This window comes from Fukomys damarensis, unplaced genomic scaffold (assembly GCF_012274545.1).
Source record: "Fukomys damarensis isolate Sample0158 unplaced genomic scaffold, DMR_v1.0_HiC HiC_scaffold_10, whole genome shotgun sequence".
In the NCBI taxonomy this organism is placed as follows: domain Eukaryota; kingdom Metazoa; phylum Chordata; class Mammalia; order Rodentia; family Bathyergidae; genus Fukomys; species Fukomys damarensis.
Window position 1 is genome coordinate 12653004 of NW_022900922.1, and position 27513 is coordinate 12680516.

General features: G+C 39.1%; 1 protein-coding gene across 3 annotated transcripts; it reads left to right on the top strand.

Moving 5' to 3' along the window:
- Nucleotides 1–1593: 1593 nt before the first annotated feature.
- On the top strand, nt 1594–27513 carry Rbm34 (RNA binding motif protein 34). 3 transcript variants are annotated; one of them, XM_010621962.3, is made up of 12 exons: nt 1595–1968; nt 2071–2239; nt 2423–2553; nt 7826–8060; nt 9374–9433; nt 13375–13418; nt 19273–19356; nt 19689–19752; nt 22068–22107; nt 22321–22439; nt 24085–24409; nt 25872–27513. In XM_010621962.3, the coding sequence occupies exons 1-11, from the start codon at nt 1916–1918 to the stop codon at nt 24364–24366; spliced, it is 1281 nt and encodes a 426-aa protein (XP_010620264.1). In that variant the 5' UTR covers nt 1595–1915; the 3' UTR covers nt 24367–24409; nt 25872–27513. The 3 variants fall into 3 exon arrangements, with proteins under 3 accessions (XP_010620265.1, XP_010620264.1, XP_010620263.1); XM_010621961.2 differs by lacking the exon at nt 25872–27513 and having other exon boundaries at nt 1596–1968; nt 24085–25019; XM_010621963.2 differs by lacking the exons at nt 19273–19356; nt 25872–27513 and having other exon boundaries at nt 1594–1968; nt 24085–25019.

The following is a 27513-nucleotide window of genomic DNA, read 5'->3' on the forward strand; positions in this document are numbered from 1 at the left end:
TAGATTTTTTTCTGTGAAGAATCCTAGTATTTTAGGTAACCCTCAAAGGGGTTAGTGATTGCTTAATGGCCTTAAAAAGAGTTTTGTTTTTTTGTTGTTTGTTTGTTTGTTTTGAGACAGGGTCTTACTATGTCGTTGAGACTGACCTGGAACTCACTATGTGGCCCAGGCTGGTCTGGAACTCACAGCAATACTCCTGCGTCAGCCTCCCCAGTGCTGGGATTACAGGCATGCAACACCACGCCTGGCTTTTTTTTTTTTTTTTTTTTCAATTTTTTTGTTTTTGTTTTTGTTTAAAAAAAATTTTGAATGGCAGTGATGATAATCTTAAAAGTATTTCTAATCACAGCCTCATTAGTGCTAATTTTTCTGCAGTTTGTGCTTTCATTCCTTGTGGGTCTTATTTATTTTATCTTACAGTCTTAACCTGCTGTATTGGGATAAGACTAGCAAGATACGCACATACATACATATATATATTCATATTTATATATTTTCATTCAACTTAAAATTAAGTGCAAGTTTAAGCATTAAATTCCATGTTCGTGGAGACCACTGCCTAAGAGTTTAAAGAGGATAGTAAATAGGCACATAGGATTTCTGCTGACTAATGGTGACTTAAAGAAGTCCTCGAGTCGAGGTATAAGGGACATTTACACAGGCTAGAATGGAGGGTGCAAGTCCAGAAGGCCAGATAGGGCAGGGTTGCAATATTCCAGGTAGAAGGCAATTTTTGGAATATTTGGGGGAAAGAATGGGATTAGAGAACAATTAAAGGAGACCACGAGAGGGTTTTTTTTCCACTGGACAGATATTTAAATTGCATTGCCGGTGTCTACGGGTAGTTTTTTCCACCTTTGCAATATCAGGCCATCAACAGGTCACCAAAATTAGAAACTCAGTAATCAAAATCAGGGACAAGTAGTTAACAGTGTTTGGGGTCTTTTTAATAAAGTTGACAGCGCAACAAAAAGCTCACTTATATTCCCAATGAACTTGTAAGCAATTTTCAAAAACAAGTGTTTCCAACAGATTCAAAATCAGATCCCCAAACTACTGAATTTAGTACTTATTTCCTAAAAATCAATTTAGCATATACTGAATAGGTACAGTGAACAAAGATACAGCATATGTGTAAAACATCTATCTTTAGCTTCATTGCCTTCACATTAAAAGAGACTAACATGCAAAACGTGATAATGGTTAAGTATGATGGAGGAATGGGGGAAGATTTATATATCCCTATTGCAAATAAACTGATCGTTGACAGTATCTGAGGTGGTCCTTGAAGGCTGTAGTGAAGTACGGGCTGACAAGAACGAGCAGAGAGAAAATGCAGCTAGGATCCACGTGTTTGCAGGGAGAAGAGTCTGTGAAGGCAGGCAGAACAACCCTACGATTTTGAGAGCCAAGCATCCATTTTTGGTGGAACAGCTAGTCAGCAATAAAATCTTAAAGTAGTACACAGAAAGCAGAGCTGCGGTCTCCAACTACTTGTTTGCAACGTATTTTGAAACGATGTCAAACTTGCAGAAAAGCTAAGTACAACATGCTGATCCTGACTAGTTACACTCTAGTACCTTCATTTCTCAGCAGCCTTCCCTCAACGACCCCGGAGTTTCTTTCCTACATGCTCTTCCCTTCGCTGACGTCTCACACCCAGTCTGGTTGGTTCTTACTTAAAAGCTTCAACTACACTGGGAAAGTCTCCATTACTCCGAGATTAGGCTTCTCTGACACGAGGAGAGCTAAGGGGTAGGAACAAAGCCACAGGAACCTACTTTCCTGCGCAGCCGCTGTCTGCTGGATGGGAAGGACCGTGATCCTTCGCAGAAGAGGCGTGGCCAGACAGCGGAAGTAGCTGGTACCCGGAAGTACTTTCCCCGTGCTTTAGCAGGCGTGGAAAGCTTGGAGTATGGCTTTGGAAGGGGAGAACAAGCGGAAGAAAAAGAGAACTGTGGAGCACAGGTGAGAGCGTGCGGCGCGTGTTGTTGGGTTAGCGTGTTGTGCGTTCGCTGGGCCGGGAAGCGGTGTGCTGTGGCACGCTGACAGTCAGCCCTTCGTTCCTAGGGAGGACCCGGGTGCCGGCGGGGAAGTGGCCGGAGACTACCTGATTGGACAGGTAGCCAAGAGTTTACTTGGCGGGCGGCGCCCTCCCAGTGGTAGCTCGGGGCGGCTGGCCTCCCTCTTCAGTGCTGCCGCGCCACAAGTTCGACCGGTCTACGTGCCTGTGTCTCAGGTAGGTCAGTAGTTTTGTGATGAATGGTTCTTTGGGTGAAGCGTAGTTTCTATGGGGGACCGATGGGGACTAATTTTAAGCACTCTTTTCCTACTCCGTAAGTGAAGAGAGGTGCTACTTTTGAAAGATGAGGCTCGAATTTTAGAAGGTGAGATCTTAAACATAACTTCAAACTTTTAAAAGGAAACTTCTAGAAAAAGGAAATGTGATAACGAGGAAGAAAGTACATCACTGAATCAAAAGCCATTTTTGCAAGAGCGTGCAAAAAAAGTGAAGAAGGAACTTTCTGATGCAGACAAGAAGTTGGCAAGCAGGTGGGTAAAATTCTTAGTTGCTATTATGTAAGATGGGAAGAAATTAAAATTGTATATCTGCAATATTAATTTCTCATTTTTACTTTTTTTTTTGTTTTGTTTTTTTGTACTGCCGATCGAACTTGGGACCTTGTGCTTGCTAGGCCCAATTTCTCATTTTTATTCGATTACTTTTTTCAAAATTTTTATAGAAAATTTCATAATATACAGTATTGAAAAGGATAAGGAATCTTACTCATCTCCATTAGCAATTATTATTAGGCCAATTTTGTTTCATTTTTATCTCATGTTCTCATCACTTGGAAACAAGCCTGTGATTTTAAATTTTTTTTACAGTGCATTTTAATCAATCCAACCAACAGTGTTGTCATGTTTCTTGTTACTATTCCTCATTCTTTACCACTATCTTCTTTTTCTCCTTTTTACAGTCGACCTTTTTATCTATTCTGAGAGTTGTATGCTGCTTCCCCTCAAACTTAAAATGTCTATGCAGTTTTAATTTCTTTTTCTTTTTTTTAGATAAAGATTAACCGAGCCAACTATAGTGTCAGCCTCCCTAGAGAGTGTAGATCTCTAGATCAATTCATTTTCTTTGCTTTCCTATTATCTTTGATCTTTCCAACATAAAATATGTTCAAAATTCTCATCTGAAAGCTGGACTAAGGCAGGAGGATCAAAAATTTGAGTTTTGATCCGAGCCTGAACAACTGAATGCCTTAGCAAGAAAAAAATGGTTAAGCTAAGCAAAGGCCCTGGGTTCAATCTAGTGCTGCAAAAGGTTTTTCAAAAGGCTTTCATCTTTATAAAAAAAATAAAAAACTAACAACCAAAAAACTACCGTTCAACCTTCATAGTTGAACTTTGAGAAAAATTCATCTGTAACATGGGCTGTTTTGCATGCCTATAATCCCAGTACTGGGGAGACTGAGGCAGGAAGGTCATGCTGTGGGCCAGCCTTGGCAATGTAAAAAAAAAGAAGAAAAATGGTCTGTTCTTTTGCTTTCTCCACTTTTTTGTGATTTACTTACAGTTCCATACACTTGCAGTCTAGTGTCAGGAGTGGTGGTGGTGAGCCTGTCCTGATCATACATCTGAAACTACTCATGGAGGCCTTTCTTACCTAGTTACTGCATTTATTTATTTATTTACACATGTGTGGCTTATTTATTTCACTTACGAGTATATCCTCAATATGTATCCATTTTCCTATGAATGACTCTAATTTCTCATTCTTTATGGCTGAGTAGTATTCCATTTTATAGAAAAACCACATCTTCTTTATCCAGTTTCCAACAGGTGGACAAATAGGCTGTTTCCAAGTTTTAGCTATTACAAACTGTGCTGCTGTAAACATTGGTGTTTATTATTTCTTTTCATCTGGCGCCAGCAGCCTTTATTGGTTGCAAGGACAGATGAGGGGAAATTCAACAGATCAAGCTCCGAGGCATGTCGGTGGACCTGCTTGGACCAGTTGCTGCATTTAATAGGCAGTGTTATGCCCAGATCGCGATGTCCCCAAAGACCACCAAGGAGTCGAGTCCAATGTAAATACTCGAGGAGTTTATTACAAGCTTGAGCCTGGACTCTTGGACTTCTCACCGTGCAGCGGTTCAGTGACAAGAGCCCCGACTAACTTCCAGACCCTCTTATAGGGTATAGGGGGCTTGAAATTCTCCTTCTTTCTTATTGGTTATATTCTATACCTTAAATCTATTGGATGTTGCTGGGGAACTTGCGAAAGCGGGCCGGCAAAAGCGGGAAGGGGCTAGAATCTAAGAGGAGGCAGTTTCAGTGGAAGGTCAGTGTGTTCTTTTACCCCTTCCTCTAATCTGTACATTCTGTTTTTCTTCTCTCTTACAAGGTTATGTTTTCCTTTCCCACCCATCTGGTTGTGCTTTTTATCTAGGCTAAGCAAATTTCTGCGGCCTGAGCTCATCCAGGAGTCAGGCGTGACATAAGATGGCCTTCTATCTTAAAATGGAGTAACTTTGGTCTCTACAGCAGTACAGCCTTTGTCTTAGCCCTCTTGTAACACATCATAAATGGTTGCTCTTGTTGAATTCTCTTATGGCAGTATCTTTTAATTCCCCTCCCCTTACTTATCTGTTGCCTTGCAGTGATAACATGGGTAATTTTTCTTCTGAGTTTTCAGTTGTTGCTTTTCCTTAACATTCTTATTCATGGTCATCTTCTTGTGACCTTTTTTCACCACTATGTGTGTCCCCACTTGAATTTCTGTGCTGATCTCCGAACCTATTTATCATTTGCTGGCTGGCATTCACTCCTGTATAGACCATGTGCGCTTCAAGTTAAGAAAGCTTCAAGGAAGCTGGCGGTGTAGTGCATGTATGTAATCCCAGTACTCTAGGAGCTAGGGCAGGAGGTTTGCAAGTTCCAGCCCTGCCTGGCAATTTAATGACTTAGCAAGATCCTGACTCAAAATAAAATAAATAAGGACTGGGTGCTGGCTGCATGATACATGCTGATAATCTCAACACTTGAGGGGCTGAGGCAGGAGGATGGCTGCAAGTTTGAGGCCAGCCTGAACTACACAGCAAAACCTTGTCTCAAAAAAAGGCGGGGTGGGTGGGGATGGAGGTCAGTGGGAAGACCTTGGGTTCAATCTCCAGTACCACACATACACACAGAAGATTACTTCAGATGGAAATCATCAGCCTCGTCAGTTCTGATCCTCTACTTGAATGATACCACTTGCTTTCTCTTTCCTAATGCAGTGGCTTGAGAATCATGTGCTCTCCCTGTGCCTGCATAGCTTATCAGTTGCCAAGTCCTAATGCTGTTGGTCTGTGTATTTAATTTAATTAACATTTTTTAAGAGACAAAACTCTCACTATGTCATCCAGGCTGACATGGATTCCTGAGCTCAAGCTCTCTTCCTGCTTCATTCTTCTTAGTGGCACTATAGGTATACACCTCCGTGCCTGGCTAATATTGATAGGGAAAACTTTTATAAATAGCAGAAACCTATAAAGTGTTACAGTGTAGAATGGCTTCTGCTGTCTCTAACAGCAGTTTGTTTGTTTAGTTCAGAACTGACAGACACCGAAGGCATTAATTACTGAATGAGACATTTGGTCTTACCCTGAGATAACAGGCACGTCATAACCTTGAGCTCCAAAGAGACTGGAGTTACATGATTGAGAAGTGTCAAAATGAAAAGGACCATTGCTAACATTTGCTCCCTGACCCTGAGCACCCCCCTCCTATGGGCTAAGATAACTAGGTAAATCTTAAAGGTAAACTCCCTAACTACAAAGAATTACTGCATCTGGGTTGAAAGTTAACTGTCTTGTGAGCGTGATTTGTATATCATCAATATGAGCGATGAGAATGAAATATAACCACCTGAATGAAGCCAAGGCTGTAAAAGGAGGAGTTGTAACTGTGTAATCGATTCTTTGTTGACAAATAAAACTTGTTATTTTACTTCCGTTCTGCGCCTCTCTGTGAGTGTCACTTGCCAATTCCTTCCGTAACTATGGGGGTGGGGGCTGGGGGGCTGCTGGGATGCTGGGAATTAAACTTAGGACCTTTGCAATGAGCTACATCACCAGACGTTTTAAAATTTTGAGACAGGCTCTAAGTTGCTAAATTAGCCAGTCAGGCTAGTCTCAAACTTGTAATCCTCCTGCCTCAGCTTCACAGAGGGCTCTGCATCACCACTGTCCGGTTAATATTGTCTCTTAATCATCTCTACAGTATCTTCTTTTCATCTCTATTCCTCCTCTGGTTGGTCTGTTTTCTTCTTAGGTACACGTAGTTATAATTTCTTAGTAGTGTCTTTTCTCTAACCTTGTTCTATAGTTTTCTACTGCCTTAAGTGATCTTTTTAGGCACCTTTAATGTGTTTGGTGGCTCCTCATCTGTGGGTTGAAATTTAGCACTTTTTGATATCATAGAAGGGGAGGTCTTTCTTGGCCTGGAACCTATCTTACCATATGGTTATATTTCTTTCCCCTCTTGCCTAGTTTTATTATACACCATAGTAAAAAGAACACTAGAGATGGACTCTCCCATTAGTGGAGCTGTTAGTCTGGAGGATGAGTAATATCAATCCACATTTGTTGAGGACTTATAGTCCAGACACCACTTTCCTCCTATGAGAAGCCTTTCTGGTTTCTCTCATGCTCTTGTACTGTGTATTCTAGCTGCTATCAACAATATCATCATCATCATCATCATCATCATCGACAGTGAAAGGAATCGGACCCAGGGCCTTGCCCTTGTTAGCAAGTGCTCTATCACTGAGTTAGGTCCCCCAGCCATTAGCTATTATCAATTTTTGGTGAACTTTGTGCGTCTCTTTACTATACTTGTTTTCAGACAGTCTCTTGCTGTGTAGTTTAGGCTGGCCTGGAACTTGCCACAGTCTTCTGCCTCAACTTCCTGAGTGCAAGGATTGCTTACAGGCTTGTTGCCCAGCTTTTTTTATTATACTTAACGTTTTGTTTTGTTTTGTTTTGTTTTGTTTGTTTTCCTTTGGTATCAGGGATAGAACTCAGGACCTCCTGCTTGCTAAATCCCCATCTCTTTATTATACTTTTGAAAGGCTCCTGATGGGTTCTTTGTGTTCTTGGAACCTACAATAGAGTGAAAAGGCAGTGTTTGTTGAAGAGTGAATCATTTTTTGCCCATTTTTCTCCTCACTCTGTGATCACTATCCAGTTCCAGTTTTTTATTACATCAGACCTTATCCATCCATTTGCTCCAGTACTTTATATTGCACTTACCATTTCAGAATTTACATTTAGTAAGAGCCCTTTAAATATTGTAGAATTATAAATTGGAAATTTGTTTTTTTTTTTTTAATTGACCAGATTCTTTTTTACAAAGTCAAATGTTTGGCAAGCACATTAGCCACCCACCCCCAACATGCTGCAATGCTGCAGTGTCCTAGATTCTAGAGCAGAGAATGCAATTAGGCATTACTAGAGTATAAACTAAACATCGAAGAACTTTAAATGAACTGGCTCTCACTTAGATGAACTTCTTGGTGCTACTGCTATTGATTGGCAGTTTTAGCAAGTCTTCAGAAAGTGAGCTTAACACTTTTTCTTGATGTTGAGGCACAGAATTTGTTTTCTAAAAGTACTTGTCGTTTTGTAGATAATACTGAAAGCTTTTTGGTTAGGCTTTATTTGGAAAAATGGAATTCATAGGGAAATATTTTTAATCAAGAAAATTGAACAGTGTTTTCTAAAATGTTGACTTTCATGGTTCTTATTATCTTTGTTTTTCCCTTAAAATTTAGGGAAAGTGCTTTAGCAAGTGCAGATTTAGAAGAAGAAATTCTCCAAAAACAAGGACAGAAAGGGAAAAAGTCTCATTCTAGTGGTAAAGTAGCAGATAGAAAAGTACTTGATGATAAAGATCACAACTTTGATGCAAATCAAAGAAAGAAAATCCCAGTCAACAAAGAAGAAGAGAGATTAAAGAATGAGAGGACTGTGTTTGTTGGGAATTTGCCTGTCACGTGTAATAAGAAGGTGAGTTTGTACTTTGTACGTTGTAAAAATTCAGAGAAATTGACTTTGTTTGTCTTTCATTTATTGAATAAGCACATAACTACTAAGTCATTAATGTAACTTTATTATGAATGACTAGAGATTTCATACTACCATAAACTAATTCTAGTATCCCGTGCCCCCTTTGCTCTCATTCTTATAATCTCTGCCTTCATACTTGCAGATCCCAGTTCAATTATTGTAGTGGCTTCCTCTCTGGACTTTTTCATATGCCACTGGACTGGAAATTCCCTGTGTGCAGAGAAACTTAGTCATTTTCTCTCTGTTCTATTGCATCAGAGTATGTTGAGCCTAGTAGAGGCTTGCTAAATAAATGCTCATTGGGTAAAACAATGAATGCATCCTAAACTTCCTAGGTTGTGTAGGGTTCACTCTGTTGAAAACATCTCCTTTGTTTTCTGTGGTATGAAGTATTAGCAGTCTTGGCTCAAAATCCTCATCTACTTCCCTAAAAATAAAACAATACAAAAAACCATTTTTTTTGTTTGTTTTTTGAGACAAGGTTTCACTATGTAGTTGAGACTGACCTGGAACTCACTATGTAGCCCAGGCTGGTCTCGAACTCACAGCAATCCTCCTGCCTTAGCCTACTGAGTGCTGGGATTACAGGTGTGCACCATCATGCCCCTAAAAACCATTTTGATTTTTTCCTTTGTCACACCTTTTGTCTGGTAGCATTTGATTTGTGGTTATTTTGTTGAACATCACAGATTTTGTTTTATTTTTGGGTAATTTTTAGGTTTTGGGTATTTACCAATTAGATTATACGCAATTCAGGGAGTGTGGTAGTATAATAGTGCTTTGCATAAATAAGTGATTTTTAATTAGAATTAGTTACAGAAATTATTGCCCTATCTGTAAAACACATACATTCTTCATATCTTGATCTTTAGAAATAATGTCTAAAACATACCCATTAGAATCTCCTCAAACTGTTGGTCTGAGATACAACTAAAGAATTCCTCATTTTTTTTAAAAATTAATGTGAAAAAAATCAGAAAATACTGTATATGGAAAATATGTCTAACCTCACTGTACATGTGATAAAGATGAAAGACTAAAAGAAAAAATATTTACAACTCATAGACACTTATATCAGCTTGAGTTGCATTTTCTTTATTCTATAAGCTTCAGTAAAACTTTGGTACAACTAAGCAGTCACATACTTTTCCTGAATTGTTCTTAAAAGGTGATTCATTTTGTCATTCTGTTTTGTGATACTTACTTGATGTGCTGAAAGTGAACTAATGTATGTATATGTATATTTTTTTTAGAAGCTGAAGTCATTTTTTAAAGAGTATGGACAAATAGAATCTGTACGATTTCGTTCTCTGGTATGTCTTCTCTGTTCATAAAATTTCATAATTTTAAAATGTTTTATGTTAAGTCAGATTTCCTGAATTCTTATACTGCTGGGCTGAAAGAGCCACCTGACTTTTATAAATATAGCCTAGGGAAAGAGTGGCTCTTGGTGTATATTGATGACTCTTAACACTTGTTAAATAATCTGATAAAGGGATATCTTTGTTAGTAATACCAACAGTGCATTTTGGAGTGTGAATGGATGACTTTTATTTGCTATGTCAATAGAGCTGTCAGAAATTCTGATACTTAAAGGATAGCATTTCTGGAAACTTAGCCAGTATGGGGGGTTCGTGTTCACATATGTGTTTTTAATTTTCTTACCTTGTAGTTAACTTATCACAGTATATATTCTTAAACACTATTTTTATCGTAATTCATGTTTACCAGAATTCAGAAAATACCTACTCCACAATTCTAATTGCTCTTTCTTTTATATGGTTCTCTAAAATGGAGCTTCTCGCCAGGTATGGTGGTGCATGCATATAATTCCAGCACTGGGGTGGGTGAGTCAGGAAGATTGCTGTGAGTTGAAGGTCAGTTTATGCTACATAGTGAGTTCAAGGCTAGCCTGAACTGCGTACTATGTGAAACCCTGTCTCAAAAAGAAAACAAAACAGAAAAAGGGTTTCTCAGCCTTCATACTATTGAAGTTCTGAACTTTTTGTTGAGGGCAGCCCTGTTCCTTATAGAATGTTTAATAGTATCTCTGGCCTTAATTCATTAGGTGCTCTCAGTTCTCTCCACCCCAGTTGTAACAACCAAAAATATCTAAATATTGCCAAATATTTCAAGAGTCAAAACTGCTCTTTGTTCTAAGAGACATTTCCCAAGATTTTCAGTCCCTGTAATTTCTGTCATTGTGTTTTGTTTCCTACTTTTATCACCTGAGTCCCATTTCCCTATTTCAGACCCTTGCTTTAACATGGCAACTGGGGTGTCTTGCCTCCGTCCCAGCTGCAGCATGACTACCTGCCTTCATTCACCCCACCCCAATCTATGCTCCCTGCTTATTTTTTCTGTCATTTCCATGGTATTGGTTTGCAAGCTTTGGAGGTGGTTTTGACTGTTTCCCTGGTTCACTTAACCTATTATTTCCCATCCTTGCCTGCTTTTCTGGATTTTTGTTTGTTTGTTTGTTTTGAGATAGGATCTTGCAATGTAGTTCAGGCTAGGTATGAACTCCCTATGTACTCCAAGCTGGCCTCGAACTTGTGGTGGTCCTTCTGCCTCAGCCTTAGGAGTGCTGGGATTATAGGTGTGCACCCCTGGGCCTGGCCCCTTGCCTGCAGTTTGTCCCTGATTAATGAGTCCCCCCTCACACACACACAAATTCTGTTTTTGTTAGAATAGTTGGAAGCCTATTATCGTTTTCTATTTTATGTTTTCCTCTAATTGTGCAGCCCAACATTGTCAACCTGATCTTTCTAAAGCCCTTTCTTCTGGAACTCTTGCCTTGGGGAACTCACTATCCCCACACCCAGCCATTTTGTTCTCACCTTAAAGGAGCCTGCCCAGCTTCTTCCCTTCCCTTGAGCTCTGGATGTGTTACTTTTCAGCCCCACCCTTGTACTTGGCTGCGGCTTTAGAGCACCTGTTGTTCTTTGCTTGTCTCCCCTCCAGACTAGCAGCAGTGGTTACCAGCAGTGTGTCTTATTTATCCTTGCATTCTCCAACACCTTGTGTTGATTAAATATATGTTTGCGGCATGTAAAAAGTTTCTTTTCACTGTCAGTTAAATCTGTCCTGAGGTCTTAGCTTGACAGTGTGTTCCTCTGTACTTGTGCTTTCACACCTCTGTCCTTTTCCTCTGTTCATTTTGCCTGGAGTCATTTTATTTTTTGTTTTGTTTTGATTTTTTATATATTAATTTTATAGTAATGGTAGTTGATCATAGAGCTTCATGCATGCTAGGTGAGTGCTATATCACTGAATTGCTTCCTTAGCTCTTTACATTATACTTTTTGAGATGTGGTCTTGCTAAATTGCCTTGGCTAGTGATGGTGAACCTTTTAGAGCTTTCAGTGGTACAACCTGCGCTGGCACATGTGCCATAGGTTTGCTGCCATTGTCCTATGGTTTCCTCCAATTTGTGATCCGCCTGCCTCAGCCTTCTGATTAGCTGGGATAAGTCATTTTTCACTCTCCTAGCCCGGAGTCCTTATGTCCCATTTCCCTGTGTGCAGGTAGAACATCTTCAAAACATTTTTGACATTTTATACTATTAATTGGTATTTCTTCCTCTGAAGGAAAAGTTTTTTTCTTATTTTTTAAATAAAATACTTTCCTAAAGTATTTTTATGTTTTATTGCTGTGCTATACCTATTAATATCTTTAGTCATAGGATGTAGGTCTTTCAGAGCTCCATAAACACACTCTGTGTGTTTTGATGACTGTCATTCACGTGTTGAGTATTCATACAGAGACTTCTTATGTATATATATTTTTCTGTTGTGAAAGTTAGTATACTTGGTGATTTGAAGACACAGAAGAGAGGAAATAGTACAATTTTTTTAGTTCTACTTAATAAACTGTCAGGTGACTAAAGAAAAAAATATTTTCTAGAGGAGGTTTATAAGCACTGCCCTGGGTGAGATTTGCATTTATACATGATTCTACACTGACTTGCAGGGCAGGTGCCTTTTCACTACTTCACTGATTTGGCATATTATATAGTTGTTCACTTGAATTTCTTCTCTTCCATAAAGTTTTCTTCACTTAGTCCATTGATCCTTAAAGGCTATGTGTGAGAGGGAAAAGAGGAAAGGGGAAATAAGAAGAATTAAAATGTGTTATGTATATGACCAGCTCCCCGCAGTGAATGTAATCATTATGTACTACAAAAATCTAATTAAAATTTTAAAATTCACAAAAAGCTATGTAAGAATGAAAATAAAGTGATCTAGAATGTAAATTGGATTCTCTTGCCCAGTTTAAAGATCCAATTAGAATATATTTTTCCCAGTTAGAATATATAAACTCTTAGAGATATGGAGAAGTTATATTTAACTTATTATTATATCTAATTTATAGGTATATCCAACTTATGCTTTATTAAGCATTTAAAAATATATAGACTATAAAAGATGTTAATGTCAGGCATAGTCATGGGCATCTGTATTCTCAACACTCAAGAGTTTGAAGCAGGAAGACTGCTGAGAATTTGAGGTCAATTTGGGCTACAGACTGAGCTCAAGGTTGGCCTAAACTACACAGTGGCACCCTGTCTCAAAAAAAAAAAAGATAGGGTCTCCAAAGCCTGGACAGGGTCTCCAGGCCGGCCTTGAACTCACAGTCCTCCTACCTCAACTTCCTGAGGACTAGGAAGATGTTAATTTATAAACATTGCTTTTTTTCAACAAACAATTTTCCTTTCATCTTTTCATGTCTTCAGAATCATTGTCTTCTTGCCTCTTTCTCTTCAGTTACCCACACAATGGAAAGTCTTGAGTTTTCTCTCTAGATTATTGAGTTACTGCTGTTTAATCTGGAGCGTGATGCTGTCTTTGGGACTTCTTTTTTTTTTTGAGACAGGGTCTCACTGTGTAGTTGAGATTGACCTGGAACTCACTATGTAGCCCATGCTAGTCTCGATCTCACAGTGATCCTCCTGCCTCAGCTTCCCGAGTGCTGGGATTTACAGGTGTGCTCCACCAAGCCTGGCTGGGACTTCTTAATCGTAAGCCATGAGGTCCCCTTTATTGTCTAGATTTTTTTTTTTTTGGTACAGTACCAGGGATCTAACTCAGGACTTTAAGCTTGTGAAGTGGGTAATGGAACCACTGAGCTAAATCCCCAGCCATAGAATGTTTTTAATCGTGATGTTAGAGATTTACATTTCAATTAAAATATTAATTTAAAGTAATATTTCAAATACTGGATATTTTAATATTTATTTTTTTCTTTTTAAAAGATTCCAGCAGAGGGAACTGTATCCAAAAAGTTGGCAGCAATCAAGTAAGTTTATAAAAGGAAAGGACTCGTCTTAAATTCTTCCTTTTTGGTTAAAAAATGAGACCATTACTTAACAGCTTCATAGATTTTTGTGTTTAGATAATAGAATATGCTTTACTGTTTTCTTGTGTATGTAATAGCTTATAAATTAATCAGATGTTTATCTTTAAAGCCTTAATATAAATTGTAGAGTCATAAAAAGTATTATAAAATAATTTACTAGAAAGCATTTCACAAGAAATTTCAAGAATGTTCATAGTGATTAGATGACCATAAGGAAGTTTTGTGCCCAAATAGTACCAGCCGTGAATACCCAAATTTTCTAGTATAGGTCATGAATACTATGTTTCTTCAGCTCTTGGAATACCTCATAGTTTCCATTATAGCAGTGTGCATCTGAATGAGAGTTTGGGCACCTTATACTTTCCATGGCTGGTCAGCCTGTGACCACTTCATTTTCTTTCTGGGAATTTAGGGACCATACAGATAGTGTGGCTTGGGGGATCGAATGCTCAAGGGATGTCCTTTCCTCTTTGCTCATGAATGAGACATGTACATGTCCTCATTCCCTCTTCCCGCACCGATTTATTTACATTTATCTTTAGCTTTATTCAGGGTTTCAAATTAGTTCGCACTCTCTTGGGTGTTTTAGCTTTTTTTGGGGGGGGTTCCAGGGATCAAACTCAAGACCTTAAGCTTGCTATTCAGGTGCAGTGCCACTGAGCTAAATCCCCGGCCCTGTTTTTGCTTTCTTAATGGTACATAGAAGGATGTGTTTTATAAGCAGAGATGTCTTTATATTAGATGAAATTAATTTCATCTTAAAGTAAGGTACTTTAGAAACATTTTGGTCTCTTTGGATATCTTGATAACTTCATTCATTCCTAATTTGGAGTTTTATGTAGAGTTACTTGGTGGACCAATCCTTTGCTGCTTTTTCCCCATAAGCATCACAGTGCCGGGTAAATATCTGCTGACTGCCATAGTCTTGTTTATTGTGGTAGCCAAACCTGTAGCTCCTCCTAGATAGAAGGCATTGTGCAGATGCTGATAGAAATGGGAAACTCAGTGAAATACATCCCTTCTTTTTGAGTTACATAAGTGTTCATTTTGTATGAGGCTAAAACCCAGGAACCTAAATTTTGGCAGAAATAGAAGTTTGGGGGTGGTGTGCCAGAAAAACGACATTTGTACTGTCTTTACCGTCAGTCTCTCTACCTCCCAGCTTTAAAAATTGAAGCCAATTATTTGAACAACTAATGAAGCAAGTTCTTCAAAACTGAAAAGTGTAAAAGTATGTGCAGTGAAAAATTTCCTTCATATACCTGTTCTCTAGATAGCCAATTCCCTGCCCCAGGCCAGCTGTTAGTTTCTCGTGTGGCCTTCCAGAGATATTTTATACATTTTCAAATGATTCACATACATGTTCTGTCCCCTGCATGTGACTTTTGAAGGTAGGGTTGTTAATCATTGCAACCAGGGCCTCATGCATGCTGGGCAAGCACTCTCACATTGAGCTATACGTGTAGCTCATACTTTTTATTTAAGTCAGTGGTATTCATACTTTCCCTTTTTTTTTCCATTCAGAATATCTTAGAGATCTGTCAGTATACATACTATAATTGTAAAAGTAATTTTTAAAAACAAGATTTTAGTATTCTGTCAGGTACTTTATTTGAACAGATACCCTAATGGACATTTAATTTTATATTTCATTCTTGTGGCTGTAATACATAATGCCAGTGTCATTGAACACTATTGTCCTTAGGTAATTTTGTACTAGGGCTAACGGATCTGTAGGATAAATCTGTGGTAGTAGAACTGCTTTGAAAAAAGGATATTTGCAAAGCCCAGTATGGTGGCACATGCCCGAAATCCTATCTCTTGGAAGACTGAGGCAGGAGGTTCGAGGCCAATCTGGACTACATAGTAAGACACTGTTTTAAAAAACCAAAAAAACAAGATTGTTTCCATTCTAAATTTGCCTGCTGTCTCATAGAGTTGGTCATGTATTATTTCCACACTTTTATCAGCTGTAGCTTTTACATTATAAAGACAGCGCCTTTTTGAGGTTTTGATCATCAGCAATTAATAGGTAGCAATGATTGTTCCAATTTTGTTTCTCTTAAGAGTCTGTGTCTTATCTTGCACTTAGATATCAGTTTGTGCTTGCTTTTATTTGAATCATTACTACTGGTTTTTTTTGTTGTTGTTTTTTTCCTTTTGCTGTTGAATTGTTTGGCTCATTAATTGGTAAGATACTAATGTAATCAACCTTTTATGATACGTGTTCAAAATGATTTTTCCTGTTTTTTTTTTAGCATTTTGACTTGGAGAATTTTACCATGTGTAAATTGTGGGAGGGTTTTTTTTGTTGTTTAATTTTTTTGTACAGCCAAAAGTTTTAAAAAGTGTTTTTCTTTTTTTTTTGTTTGTTTGGTACCTGAGAATAAACTCAGGACCTTGAGCTTGAGAGGCAGGCGGTGGCACCGTTGAGCTAAGTCCCTGGCCCCATAGTGTTTTTCTTTATTGAGTAATTTACCTCTGTTTAAACTGAGTATATATGAAGTGTCCAGCTTTAAGAGTTTAATGTTTGTGTGGCACTTGTGAAATCATCACATTGTCATTGTACAACACCCTTCCTCACCCTAGGTTTCCTCCCACCCCTTTATAGTGCATCCGCCTATTGCCAGACAACTCATCTACTTTGTGTCTAATATGTTTCTGTTTTCTGGAGTTTTATATAAATGGAATCATCATAAAACGTTTACTCTACTTGTTTTCAGTTTTTTTCTTCTTAGATGCTGGGGATTCAACCCAGGGCCCCAGCATGTTAAGTACTCTCTCCAGCCAGTATATACTTTTATCTGGCTTCTTTTGTCTAGCATAATGGTTTTGAGGTTCACAAATACTGTTGCTTGTGTCAGTAGTTTGTTTTTCATTGCCAGTAGTATTCCATTGCATAAAATTATCACAGTTTATTCATTCACCAGTTCAGAAATATTCAGGTTATTTCATCTTTTGGCCATCATGAATAAAGATACTAAAAACGTTTATGTGCAGATATTTATGTTAAGAAAGTTCCTGGGGTTGAGATTGCTGGTGGGTCCTGTGATAGGTAGATTCGAGCTTTCTAAGAAACTGCAAAGTTTTCTACAGTGGTTTACCATTTTACATCCCCATCAGCAGTAGCTGAAAACCCACCAGCTACTTCACATCATCAACAGCACTTAGTATTGACAGTCATTTAATGTTAGTCCTGCTAAATGTTTGTCAGTTTTGCTGATTACTAAAGATGTTGAACACCTTTTTGTGTGCTTCGTGGTTTTCTTTTCTTTGGTGAATTGTCATTGTAAAATTTGCTCATTTTCTAGTGTCTTCTTTGTATTCTTACCAAGTTTTAAGATGTCCTTTGAATGTTCTGAATGTAAGACTTTTTTCTAATGTTTTAGTATTTTACTTCATTTTGTAGTAGTTTAATGGTATCTTTTGCAGGGTCAAATGTTTTCAGTTTTTTGTTTTTTTAAACCCAACTGAAAGTGTACTGTTAGCAGGTTCTGTAGTCTAGGGAAGTCGGGGCAGTGAGGCCTGTGCTGTTCTGGCCCAGTCTCAGGTTTAGATGGGCTGGAATTGTCTCAGGAGACAATAGCTTCTCCATGCCAGGACAGCAAATTTCTGCCTTGTTCCTTTCACAGGTCCTGTGCAGTACAGCATTTTCCACCCTCCCCTGATGGCAAGAAGCCTCTGTTCCAACCGCAGGAGTCTACTCTGTGCCCTGGGTGACAGACAGGCTTGCTGTCCCTTCCCTAGTGGGCCCACCTATTCCTCCACTGGGAGAAGAATCCACGTGGGGCTTGGCTACATTTTTCTTCCACTTGCAGCCCCCAGTGTACATACTTATGAGTTCCCTCTCCTTCTAAGGCTTTCCTGTGGGTGCCAGCAGAGGTCAAATGGGGTAGATCCTGGGGGCGTGCCAACTTCTGCAGAAGCAGCTCCCCAGGTTCTGTTTGAGTCTACCTCAGAACTAGTGCCTTTCTGGCCTCTCCTTAGAAAGAGGGGCCTGGCCTTAGGTTTCACACCACTTGTTTTCTCTGAATCTCCAGCTCTCCAAAGACTTCCACAAGATTTAAGATTTGTCCCACAGTGGTTATTTGGTGTCTTTCTACTGTTGGAGCAGGCTGGAGGGAGGCTCTTCGTAGGTAGAAGCAGAAGCTTTGCTATCCATCAAACTTGGTGTAGGCCACCTCTGCAGAGTCAAGTCAGCCACATGCTTGCTCTTTGTAGTCCCTGTGCCAACTCCCCATAGAATAACAAAATCTTGTCCATTCATGTGTGTCTGGGGTTATGCTGTTGATGTTGTCAGCAGCTGCATATTGCATGGGAAGAGTGAGGCTCTGGAGTCAGCAGGCTTGGTTGCAATCCTAGGTTGGCTACTTATTACCTTATGATCACGATGATGTACATTTTCAGATCTCAGCATCCTTATTTATAAAGTCAGAAAAGTAACCCCCATATCAGATGTGAAATTAAATGAGATAATATTAAAATGTCTAGTTCAGGATCTGGTAGGGATTAGGCATTCAGTAAATGATAGCTGATTTCAATAATATAAAACTATTGGGAGCTGGGGTGTTGCTCAGAGGTAGAGCACTTTGCCTAGTATGCAGGGGGGTCCTGGGTTTGATCTATAGCACCAAAAAAAACCCAAAAAACACAAACTGTTAGATAGCATAGTACCACATTACAGAATGGCATGAATGGTGGGCTGATGTCTCTACTTCAGACCCCCAATATGGTGCTGTACTTGGCTTAATACATTTTTCTGTCTCAGGAAAATTTTAAAAAGAAAATGAATTCTGTGGGTGATTCTGGCCACTGTTTTCTGCTTCCCTTATTAAGACTGCTTATTTGGGTATAGTATTAACATTTTGTTACTTTAAAACAGTATGTACACATCTTTCAGGAAAAATCTTTGGTCCTTGTGAGGTCCAAATTTTGCTGACTTACACATTAAATTATATGACCATTTTGGAAACTTAGTGAATTAATGAGTACAAGCCTTGAACATACCAGGTGCAGTCATTAAAAGTCATAATGTGACTCCCATGAAAGAGCATTAACACCCACCTATGTTCTGACAAAAGAGCTAAGTCTGACTCTGATTGAACCTTTCTGTATCTAGCTGCTAGTTCACAAAAATATAAAAGACAAAGGTACGTGTTGAGCTGCACTGCTCAAAATCCAAGGCAGTGAGAGGTTCTGCAGTCCAGACAGTAAGATAAAAAAAGAGATACAGGGTTGCTGCAGTTAATTAAACTGTGCTCCAAACATACCAAGTCAAAAAATGGACAAAACCAAAATGTAATATTAAGGATTAGCCGCTGGGGTGATAGAATCACATGGACAAACACAGGGAAGTGGTCCATACAAAAGTGTATGGGGTGGGTTCCTTTGGAAGGAAGGAGGGGCTGCAACTGGGAAGGGACACAGGCCACTGGATGGGCTGTGGCTGCAGCTGCAAGGGCCTTGGGCTTGGGTTGATTCACTAAACAGTATAAGGCTGTGTACTGTTCTACATCAGCGTTTTATTTTACAGTAAAAAGGAAAATCCAGGTTCATGTGTGTGCTGGATTCAGAGCAGCAGCTGAGATGGCAACATCTAGTACTTGTATTTCTCTTAGGGCTTGTCGCATGTTTGCTCTTGTGTTCTTACCTCTGTTTTTAGAAGTTTTATGAGTTTTACTACTTATTCTAAGAAACTAAAACTGCTACGTTTTGTCACACGTGTTGATGGTAGAAAGCTAAACTGCAGTGACTTTGAAGTTAACACATTTTACCTTTTTTGTTACTGTTACAGACGTAAAATTCATCCTGATCAGAAAAACATTAATGCTTACATTGTGTTTAAGGATGAGAGTGCTGCTACAAAAGCACTGAAAAGGTAATTTATCTCTGAGGTATTAACAGAATTATTGTTATGAGGACTTTGTATGGGGGAGTTGCTGGGGATTGAACCCACAGCCTTTGTGCTGAGCTGCAGCCTCAGGGAACACCCCCCCCCCACCTTAATTTTTATTTTGAGAAAGAGTCTTTATGTTGCCCAGGCTCTGCTTGACCTTGTGATCCTCCTATCTCAGTCTTCCAGAGTACAGGACTTATAGGTTTACACCACTGCACCTGGATTTTTTACTCTTTTCCTTCACTTTGGAGTAGATATTTTAGTAATTTGGTGCTGGTTTTTAACAGCCATTTTCTCTTATATTTATAACATAGAAATGGGGCCCAGATTGCAGATGGATTTCGTATTCGGGTTGATCTTGCATCTGAGACCTCATCTGTGAGTAGTACTTGATTTGTTTAAAGAACTTAACTAGAGTCTTGTACGGTGAAGTATTTTCCTCTGAGATAGAAATATTTTCCCCTGAGTGCTGGGAGGAGGTGGAGTCAGTAATGGAGCATCACAGAAATAGGAAGTGTGGCCTTAGTCCTCTGGTGCCACAGAGTTGGTGCCAAGAGGAGCACAGGACTCAGGTCAGCATTAGTTTCAAGAATAAGTCCTCTTTAAAAAAAAAAAGTCATCTTCCATTTGAAGGTGTGCCCCACTGTGTCAGACAGTTACAGAAAGTTAGCCAGGAGGGTGCATTAGAGATGATTTGGCAAAACACCTTATTTTATAGATGTCATTCTATCAAAAAATTGTTGTTCATTAGACAACTTTTGAGAACTGCCGTAGTTACTTTTTTCTCGTTGCCTGATACCTGTAAGTTAAAGGAGGAAATCCTTATTTTGGCCCACAGTTTGTAGAGGTTTCAGTCTATAATTGGCTGGCTCCAAGGCAGGGTGGCATTGCCCAGGGGGAATAGAGAAAGTATATGGCAAGCAGGCAGGAGACCGCAAAGCAAGGAACAAGTGACGATGCTAGCCTTCTTTCTGCCCCTTATATTTTGTCTAGGTTACCTACCTAGGGCAGATAGCACTCACACCCAGCATGGGGCACCCTTAATCCTATCCAGAAGTATGCCAAACCAGTCAGTGGACTTATTTAGTAATCACAAAAAGAAAAAAAAAAAATTAGTAATCACACACCCAGCATCATACACTCTAAACACAGCCACCTCTGAAAAAAAGCTCTCTTTATGAACACATGAGTCTTTTTTTTTTTTTCAGCTTTAATTGAGTTTATTGGTACATTTTAGGGATACAGTACAGTTACATTCATTGTTGGGATCTTGTGCCTCTACATGACAAGTCTTGATTCTCATTTTTTCCCCTTACCCCTGCCCTCCCTTCACCCCCTCCTCCCCTCTCCATCTACAAACACTTTATTTTCATCTTTTCGTTCTCTCACATTTTTTTCTTTTCCCTTTTTACTCTTCCCCTACCCATTCCACCTTCTCTATACCTTTAGCTCCTTTCTTCCCATTTCTAAATGTCAGTAATCTTATTAGGATCTTATGCATTGTTGCAGATTATTCACACCAGGGAAACTATTCGGTATTTACACATGTATGAACACGTGAGTCTTTTAAAAGACATCAAGAATACAACCCATAACAAGAACCCTCTCTGTCAGCACACTATTCGTAAGACATAGTCTCAGCTCACACAGTGTGTGGGTGGGATGAGCAGAGGGATAGCTTGAGGCTCTTTTGTGATAAATATTGTCAAAAGTTTACAAGATGCTTTGTCAATTCAGGAACTGTGCACTTGGGGGTGTTACAGGAAGAAGGGGCAAGGAGTGTTTTCAAGAGAACAGGTCTTGCTGTCAGTCCTGGAAGATGTGTAGGCATTTTCTAGGAGAAAAAAAATTTAAAGGGCAGTGGGAATATTTGGGAAGAAGAGTCAGTGTAAATGGTGGGGGTGGGGATGGGGTGGTGGACCCTGATTAGCACCTTCCTTGCAAGTACAAGGTCCTGAGTTTGAGCCCTGGTACATAACCCCCAAGAAAAAAGCAGAGGCCAAATTATGAAACCCTGGTCTGTTGTACTTCATGCACAGGAGTTTTGTCCAGGAGCGAGTCTAGAAGTGATGTTCCTAGATTCACATTTAGCAGAGGTAGCAGGAGATGGATGGAGCACATATTGTAGGCTTCACTCAGAAGTCTAGTGTTTCTGTCAGGGTAGACTAGTTGAGAAAGGAGATAGCATCCTGGGTGAAAAGCCTGGCTGGACTAGGAATGTAGCATAAGGTCAAGAAACTGTGGCTTACGGTCCAAACCACCTACCACCTATTTTGTTTTATTGATGTACAACCACACTTCTCTTTCTGTATCACCTATGGGATTTTGAGCTGTCAAGCAGATGTGAGTAGTTGGAACAGAGACCACATGGCCCACAAAGCCTAAAATAATTATTCTGTGGCCCTTTACAGAAAAGATCTACCCCTCCCCAGTCCAGCATAGCAGGCCTTCCCTGAGTCCCACTCTGCGTCAGTGCTTGCTGTGAGTGGAAAGTCTGTTCCTCTAGTGCCCATCGGCAGCTCGGGGAGGATGGGAGGAATAGAAATAAGGATCAAATGTGTGGTTTAGTCAGGGTTAAATGACCCGACCCATCAGATTTGGGGGAAGGTGGGATGGGGGAGGTGTAGGGGAGGTTAGGGTGGCTTCCATTTTCTGCTCCTTTAAGTGATTTTTATTAACTCTTTGTATTTTAGAGAGACAAGAGATCAGTGTTCGTTGGGAATCTCCCTTACAGTAAGTTTGTTTAAACAAATAAAGTACAGATACTGTATTTAAGTAACAAAATAAAAACTAAGTATTAATGTTTTGCTTAAGACTAAATTTAAGAAGTGTACAGTGTAATGATGTATTTTTTATGGGGTTGTGCTTAACCTGCTGTTATCAAACATCTCCAGATTTCTAAGGAAAAGCTAAGTCTTTACTTTTATTGTGGCAAATTTTTTTTAGAAGTTGAAGAAACTACTGTGGAAGAACACTTTCTGGACTGTGGCAGAATTTTGGCAGTGAGGATTGTGAGAGACCCAGTTACAGGAGTTGGCAAAGGGTTTGGCTATGTGCTCTTTGAGGTATGAGAGACTAATAAATGCCCTGTCCCTATATCTTGGGATGAACTAGGAGGGATTGTTGCTGTGTCATCATTCAGACGCACCTTATTTTCATCCTCAAATTCTGACTTAAAAATAAATTTGTTACTGGGCATGATGGTGCGTGCCTGTACTTTAAGTAGTCTAGGAGGCTGAGGCAGGCAAGCATCACAAGTGTGAGCCCAACATGGGCAACTTAGTGATACCCTGCCTCAAGAAACAGGGTGAGGTATATAGCTCAGTATGAAGGCTCTGAGCTTAATCCGCAGTACCTCCCAGAAACAAAACCAAATTAAACCCCTAAATGCATAACCTGCCATGATACTTTTTCAAGGATTGCACTTAACCAAAAAGTGTTATAGTTCTCTTTTTCTTCATACTGCTATTAAGATACTAGAAATTAATGGGACTAAATATCTGAATCTCCATCTTCACTGCAATGGATAAAATCTTCTCCTCAAGTAGAGGAAAGTTTTGGAGTCTTTGTACAAATTAGTTATATTTAGTTTAGTTATTTAACCAATGTTTCGTGTCTGACATCATTAAGTAGGAAAAGAACATACTTATCTGATGACACATAAATTTTTCTTGCCTCAACAATAGTGTATTTCATTTTTTTCCTATGCCTTTGTTTATAGCTGAACATCTATGAACATAAAACTTTGCAACCTTCTTTCGGTCATTTTCTGTCCTGTGAGCATATTGAATGTTATAATTTGATTTATACTGTTACTTTTCTGATTTTCGACACTAGCGGTGTTCTCTGTAATAGTGAAATTGTTGGTGATGTTTTTCCTCGAATGTTTACTTACATTTTAGATCACTTCTTTAGGCTTACTCCCCATTGGGATATCCGTAGGTCAAAGTACGTAACCGTTTTGAAGATTTGATAATACCTGTTGGTGGGTAGCTTTTTAGAAAAGTTGGGAGTGTTTCCCTCCTGTAGGCAATACTTCTTGGACTTTCAATATGGTATTAAGATTCTGTATTAAACTAATTAAGAATAATAAGAGGGGCCAGGAACTTAGCTCAGTGGTGCTGCCACCTGCCTCATAAGCGCAAGGTCCCAAATTCCATCCCTGGTACCAAAAAATAAAAAAAGAATAATAAGATTTGAGACATAAATGGAACCCTATAGGGTATCCAGTCTCACTTAAGATCTGTGATGGAGAGTTCCTTGGCCTCTACACAAAGCAGAGCTTTTACAGAAAGGTGCCCTGTGAGAAGGAGGGGTTTTTGGATTTATTTGTTTGTTTGTTTATGTATGCATGCAGTACTGGGGATCAAATTCATAATCTTGTACTTGCAAGGCAGGCACAGCACCACTGAGCTAAATTCTTGGCTCTGTTTAAAGATTGCATATGACTAATCGTTCAAAACTCCTTACAGTGAAAAAGTGAAGCCTCTGTGATTGTGACTTACCTACAAATTTTGAGGCAGCTTGAGTGTCTCTGAGAAAATTTATGTAAACCATGACCCAAGGAATGTGTGGAATTGAACTTCCTAGGAGGAGGAGGGGCTTCTCTGTGCAAGATTGAAGATTATTCTCGTCTATTAAGGTTGAAAGTTGACTAGTCTCTTTGCAGATGTGCAGCTGGTGGAATTAATGTGTTGACTTTTTTTCCAGAATACAGATGCTGTTCATCTTGCTCTGAAATTAAATAATTCTGAACTAATGGGAAGAAAACTAAGAGTCATGCGCTCTATTAATAAAGAAAAATTAAAACAACAAAGTTCACATACAGGATTAAAGAACGTCAGTAAATCTAAACAGAGACTTAATTTTGCTTCCAAAGATGTAGGACAATACAAAAATGTATTTATTGGAGAAAAAGCTATTCTTGTTAAGAAGAAGAAGAAAGGACAGAAAAAGATTGGGCGAACTAAGAATGTGAAAAAACAGAAGTAACCATCAGAAGCTGCTTGCTTTTTTCTCCATGAAGTCTGGCAATGTAAGTGTGATGAACTGATAGACTGAGCTTCACAATTTTTTATGGTTTGTGTATGTGAAATGTGGAGACTTGTACAACCTTATTCACATTGTAATCCTGTCCAAGCATTTGTTTTTTAATGTAGGCAATTTAGTTGCTGTGGATTATTTCTTATAACTGATGGTATAAGAAATTATTTTACTAGGCCTGGGTCAGCATTTAGAATTTTAATGATTATTTAACTTCTGTGTTGAGATAATTAGCACGTAAGACAGTTATTGTAAGAATATGTTTTGCTAGAGAAGACTAATTTAAATTAAAACAAACAATAAATCTTATCACTTACTGATTGTACATAGACCAAGTAGCCTTAATAACCTTAAAGTGGCAATACTGATTCCAGGTCCAGTCATAATACCTATGAAAGATTTGAGAAGTGTTACATAATACTCAGTTTTCTTTCATTTGCACTTGTGGTAAATGGGAGTTCTAGATTTTTTTGAGGGAGATCAAAATCTTTATCAGTTCGTTTTAGAACTACATAACGTTCATTGCAGGAATTTTGTAGCTGGATTTTTTTTTTGGTGGGGGGGGTACTAGGGATGGAACTCGGGTCCTTGGGCTTATGAGACAGGTGGTGGCACCACTAAGCTAAATCCCAGGCCTTGTACCTGGATTTTTATTTTGTTCTATCAACTAATAATGACTAATCAATAAGAATGTAAAATGACAGTGTCGCTGAGCCTCCCCCACAAGCATGTCCTGAGTTCGATCCCTGGTTCTGCAAAAAAAAAAAAAGTAAAGAAATACGGTTTTGATTTATCTAATGAGTAACTCAACATTACTGAAGTCTTTGGCAAACTCACTACTGAGTAGTACTACTCTGTGAGCACTACTAGTGAGCAAACTCACTACTCTCTCTTTTTTTTTTGGTACTAGGGATAGAACTCAGGACCTTGTGCTTGGCGGGCAGGCACTGCACCACTAAGCTAAATCCTTAGCCCTCTACTTTCATTTCTGTTCAAAAAATATTCTTCCAGGAAAACTTGTAATCCTTAAATTAGTGTCATTCAGTAGAATGAAACAGTCTTTTCAAAAAAATCATGCGTAAAGGAAACATTTTCTGTTGAAATACAGTATTTAGGTCACAAAGTGTAGGTGGATTTTAACACATAGAACACTGTTGCATTCCCCAGGGTGATAGACTGGTATGCCTTCACTGGTATTACCAAGTTTGTCTGTATCCAGGTAGGAAGCCAGGGGAAAGAGAAGTAACCCAGGATGACTTATTTTAAAGTCTGAAGTGAACATGGATTGTATCACCGACGGGTAGGAAATGTGATGAGTCATAATTTGTCAGGAGCAATTCTGCATAATTTTGGGGGGGAAATCATTTCACAAATTATGATTAGGCCTAGTTCTCCTGCCTACAGGCCAGCTATGACAGGTCAAGACATAAGTCCATTTTGGCCTCTGGTCACAGCTAACGTCTCAGTGTTCCGGTGATGCTGTGGTACTCCAGGTCAAGATTACACCAGCTGAAGACATCCTGGGGAAAGACAAAATCTTCATCTGCATTGTCCTCATTGTTCTTGGATTTTCACTGCTGCTCCCTGCTGGCCACTTGTTAGATTTGTTACTCTCTGCCCTCTGAGCCATCTGTTAGATTTGTTTCTCCTGATTCACCCAGTAAAGTTGTGGCAATTGGGGGGCTTTTGTCTTTGTTGCCCGGAGCAGCATTGATGAGGCCCAGTACCCACCTTCTCTTAAGATTCATTTTTCTAATAAATTAATTTGCCTTGTGCTGTTGTGGCTTGCAGGAGTCTAGGACTTACTGCAGATGTTCTAGTGATATCCCTTTTCTCTTTTCCTTGCAATGACTGATAGCTGTGAAAATCCTGTCTTTTGGGAATAATAGTGCATGGAAAACCTAAAGTCGAGATTTCAGTTTTATAGTAACACATGTGAAGTTTTAATGTCTGTTCTTAACAGTTTATATCTAGATGTCTCTCCCAAAGCTTCATGCACTTACAGGTGGTGCTCTTGGGATGTGATTGGATCATGGGGCATAATACTCATCAGTGAATTAGTCCACTGATGAGTTTACCCAAATGTGATGTTGGGAAATAAAGCCAGGTCAGGAGATGGGTACTGGGGCTGTGGCCTGAAGTTTGTATCTCCCTTTCTTCCTTTTGTGATCTCTGCTTCCTGCTGCCTTGGTATGAGCAACTGTCCACTGCCATGGCTTGCTGCTGTGCAGCCCTGCCTTGTAGCCAACCAACTATGGACTGAAAACTCTACGAACTATAGCCAGAATTGTAGCCAATATAAACTTTCTGTCTCTCATGTTGTAGGTATTGAGTATTGTCTCAACAATAAGTAAGATGTGTGCAAACAGACATGTACAATCTTGTCTTTATAGCCTACAAAATTTGCATCTTTATGTAAATTTAAATGGGAATATATGCAAAAATACTCAAGTATGATTAGGTGATAAATATTTGTTCTAAACATCATAAGGGATACAAAGCATAAAATATCCATTCTCTGGTTACAGGAAAACGTAGCTGTCTCTGCCCTCTACAGACGTATATCTTAAAGACCCATTACGTTTACGTAAGGATGGAACATTTGTAAACTGTATAGATTGTCCCTGCATATGTAGCTGTGTGCACAGATTTGTGACTCTCCTGTGACTGGACAGCTTCACATTTGTTACTGTATAATTGAAATTTCCATTTCTCTCTAAGAGTATGCATATTACTCTCTAAAATATGTTTGACAGTAGGACAAAATGTGTTTAGAAAAATTTCCAGAGATACTCTGGTAATGCTTTGTTACCTGGACTAAAATACCAGTATATCTGATTAAATATCTCTAGTCCCAAGAAGATATTGGCATGGTCATCAGTGGCTACAATTTGATTTTTATTGATTGTAATAGAGATTATCAGTGGCCTTGATTAATTGCAACCATATTCTTGTTTTTCTCGTGAAACCTTTCCCTGACTGCCCTATGAACATGTTTTCTGCTAATGTTCTTGGGCATAAAGTATAAGGTTAAATAATTCTTAGAATGAAAAGACATAGGAATGCTTCACATCACCTACCCAAGTATTTTCTCAC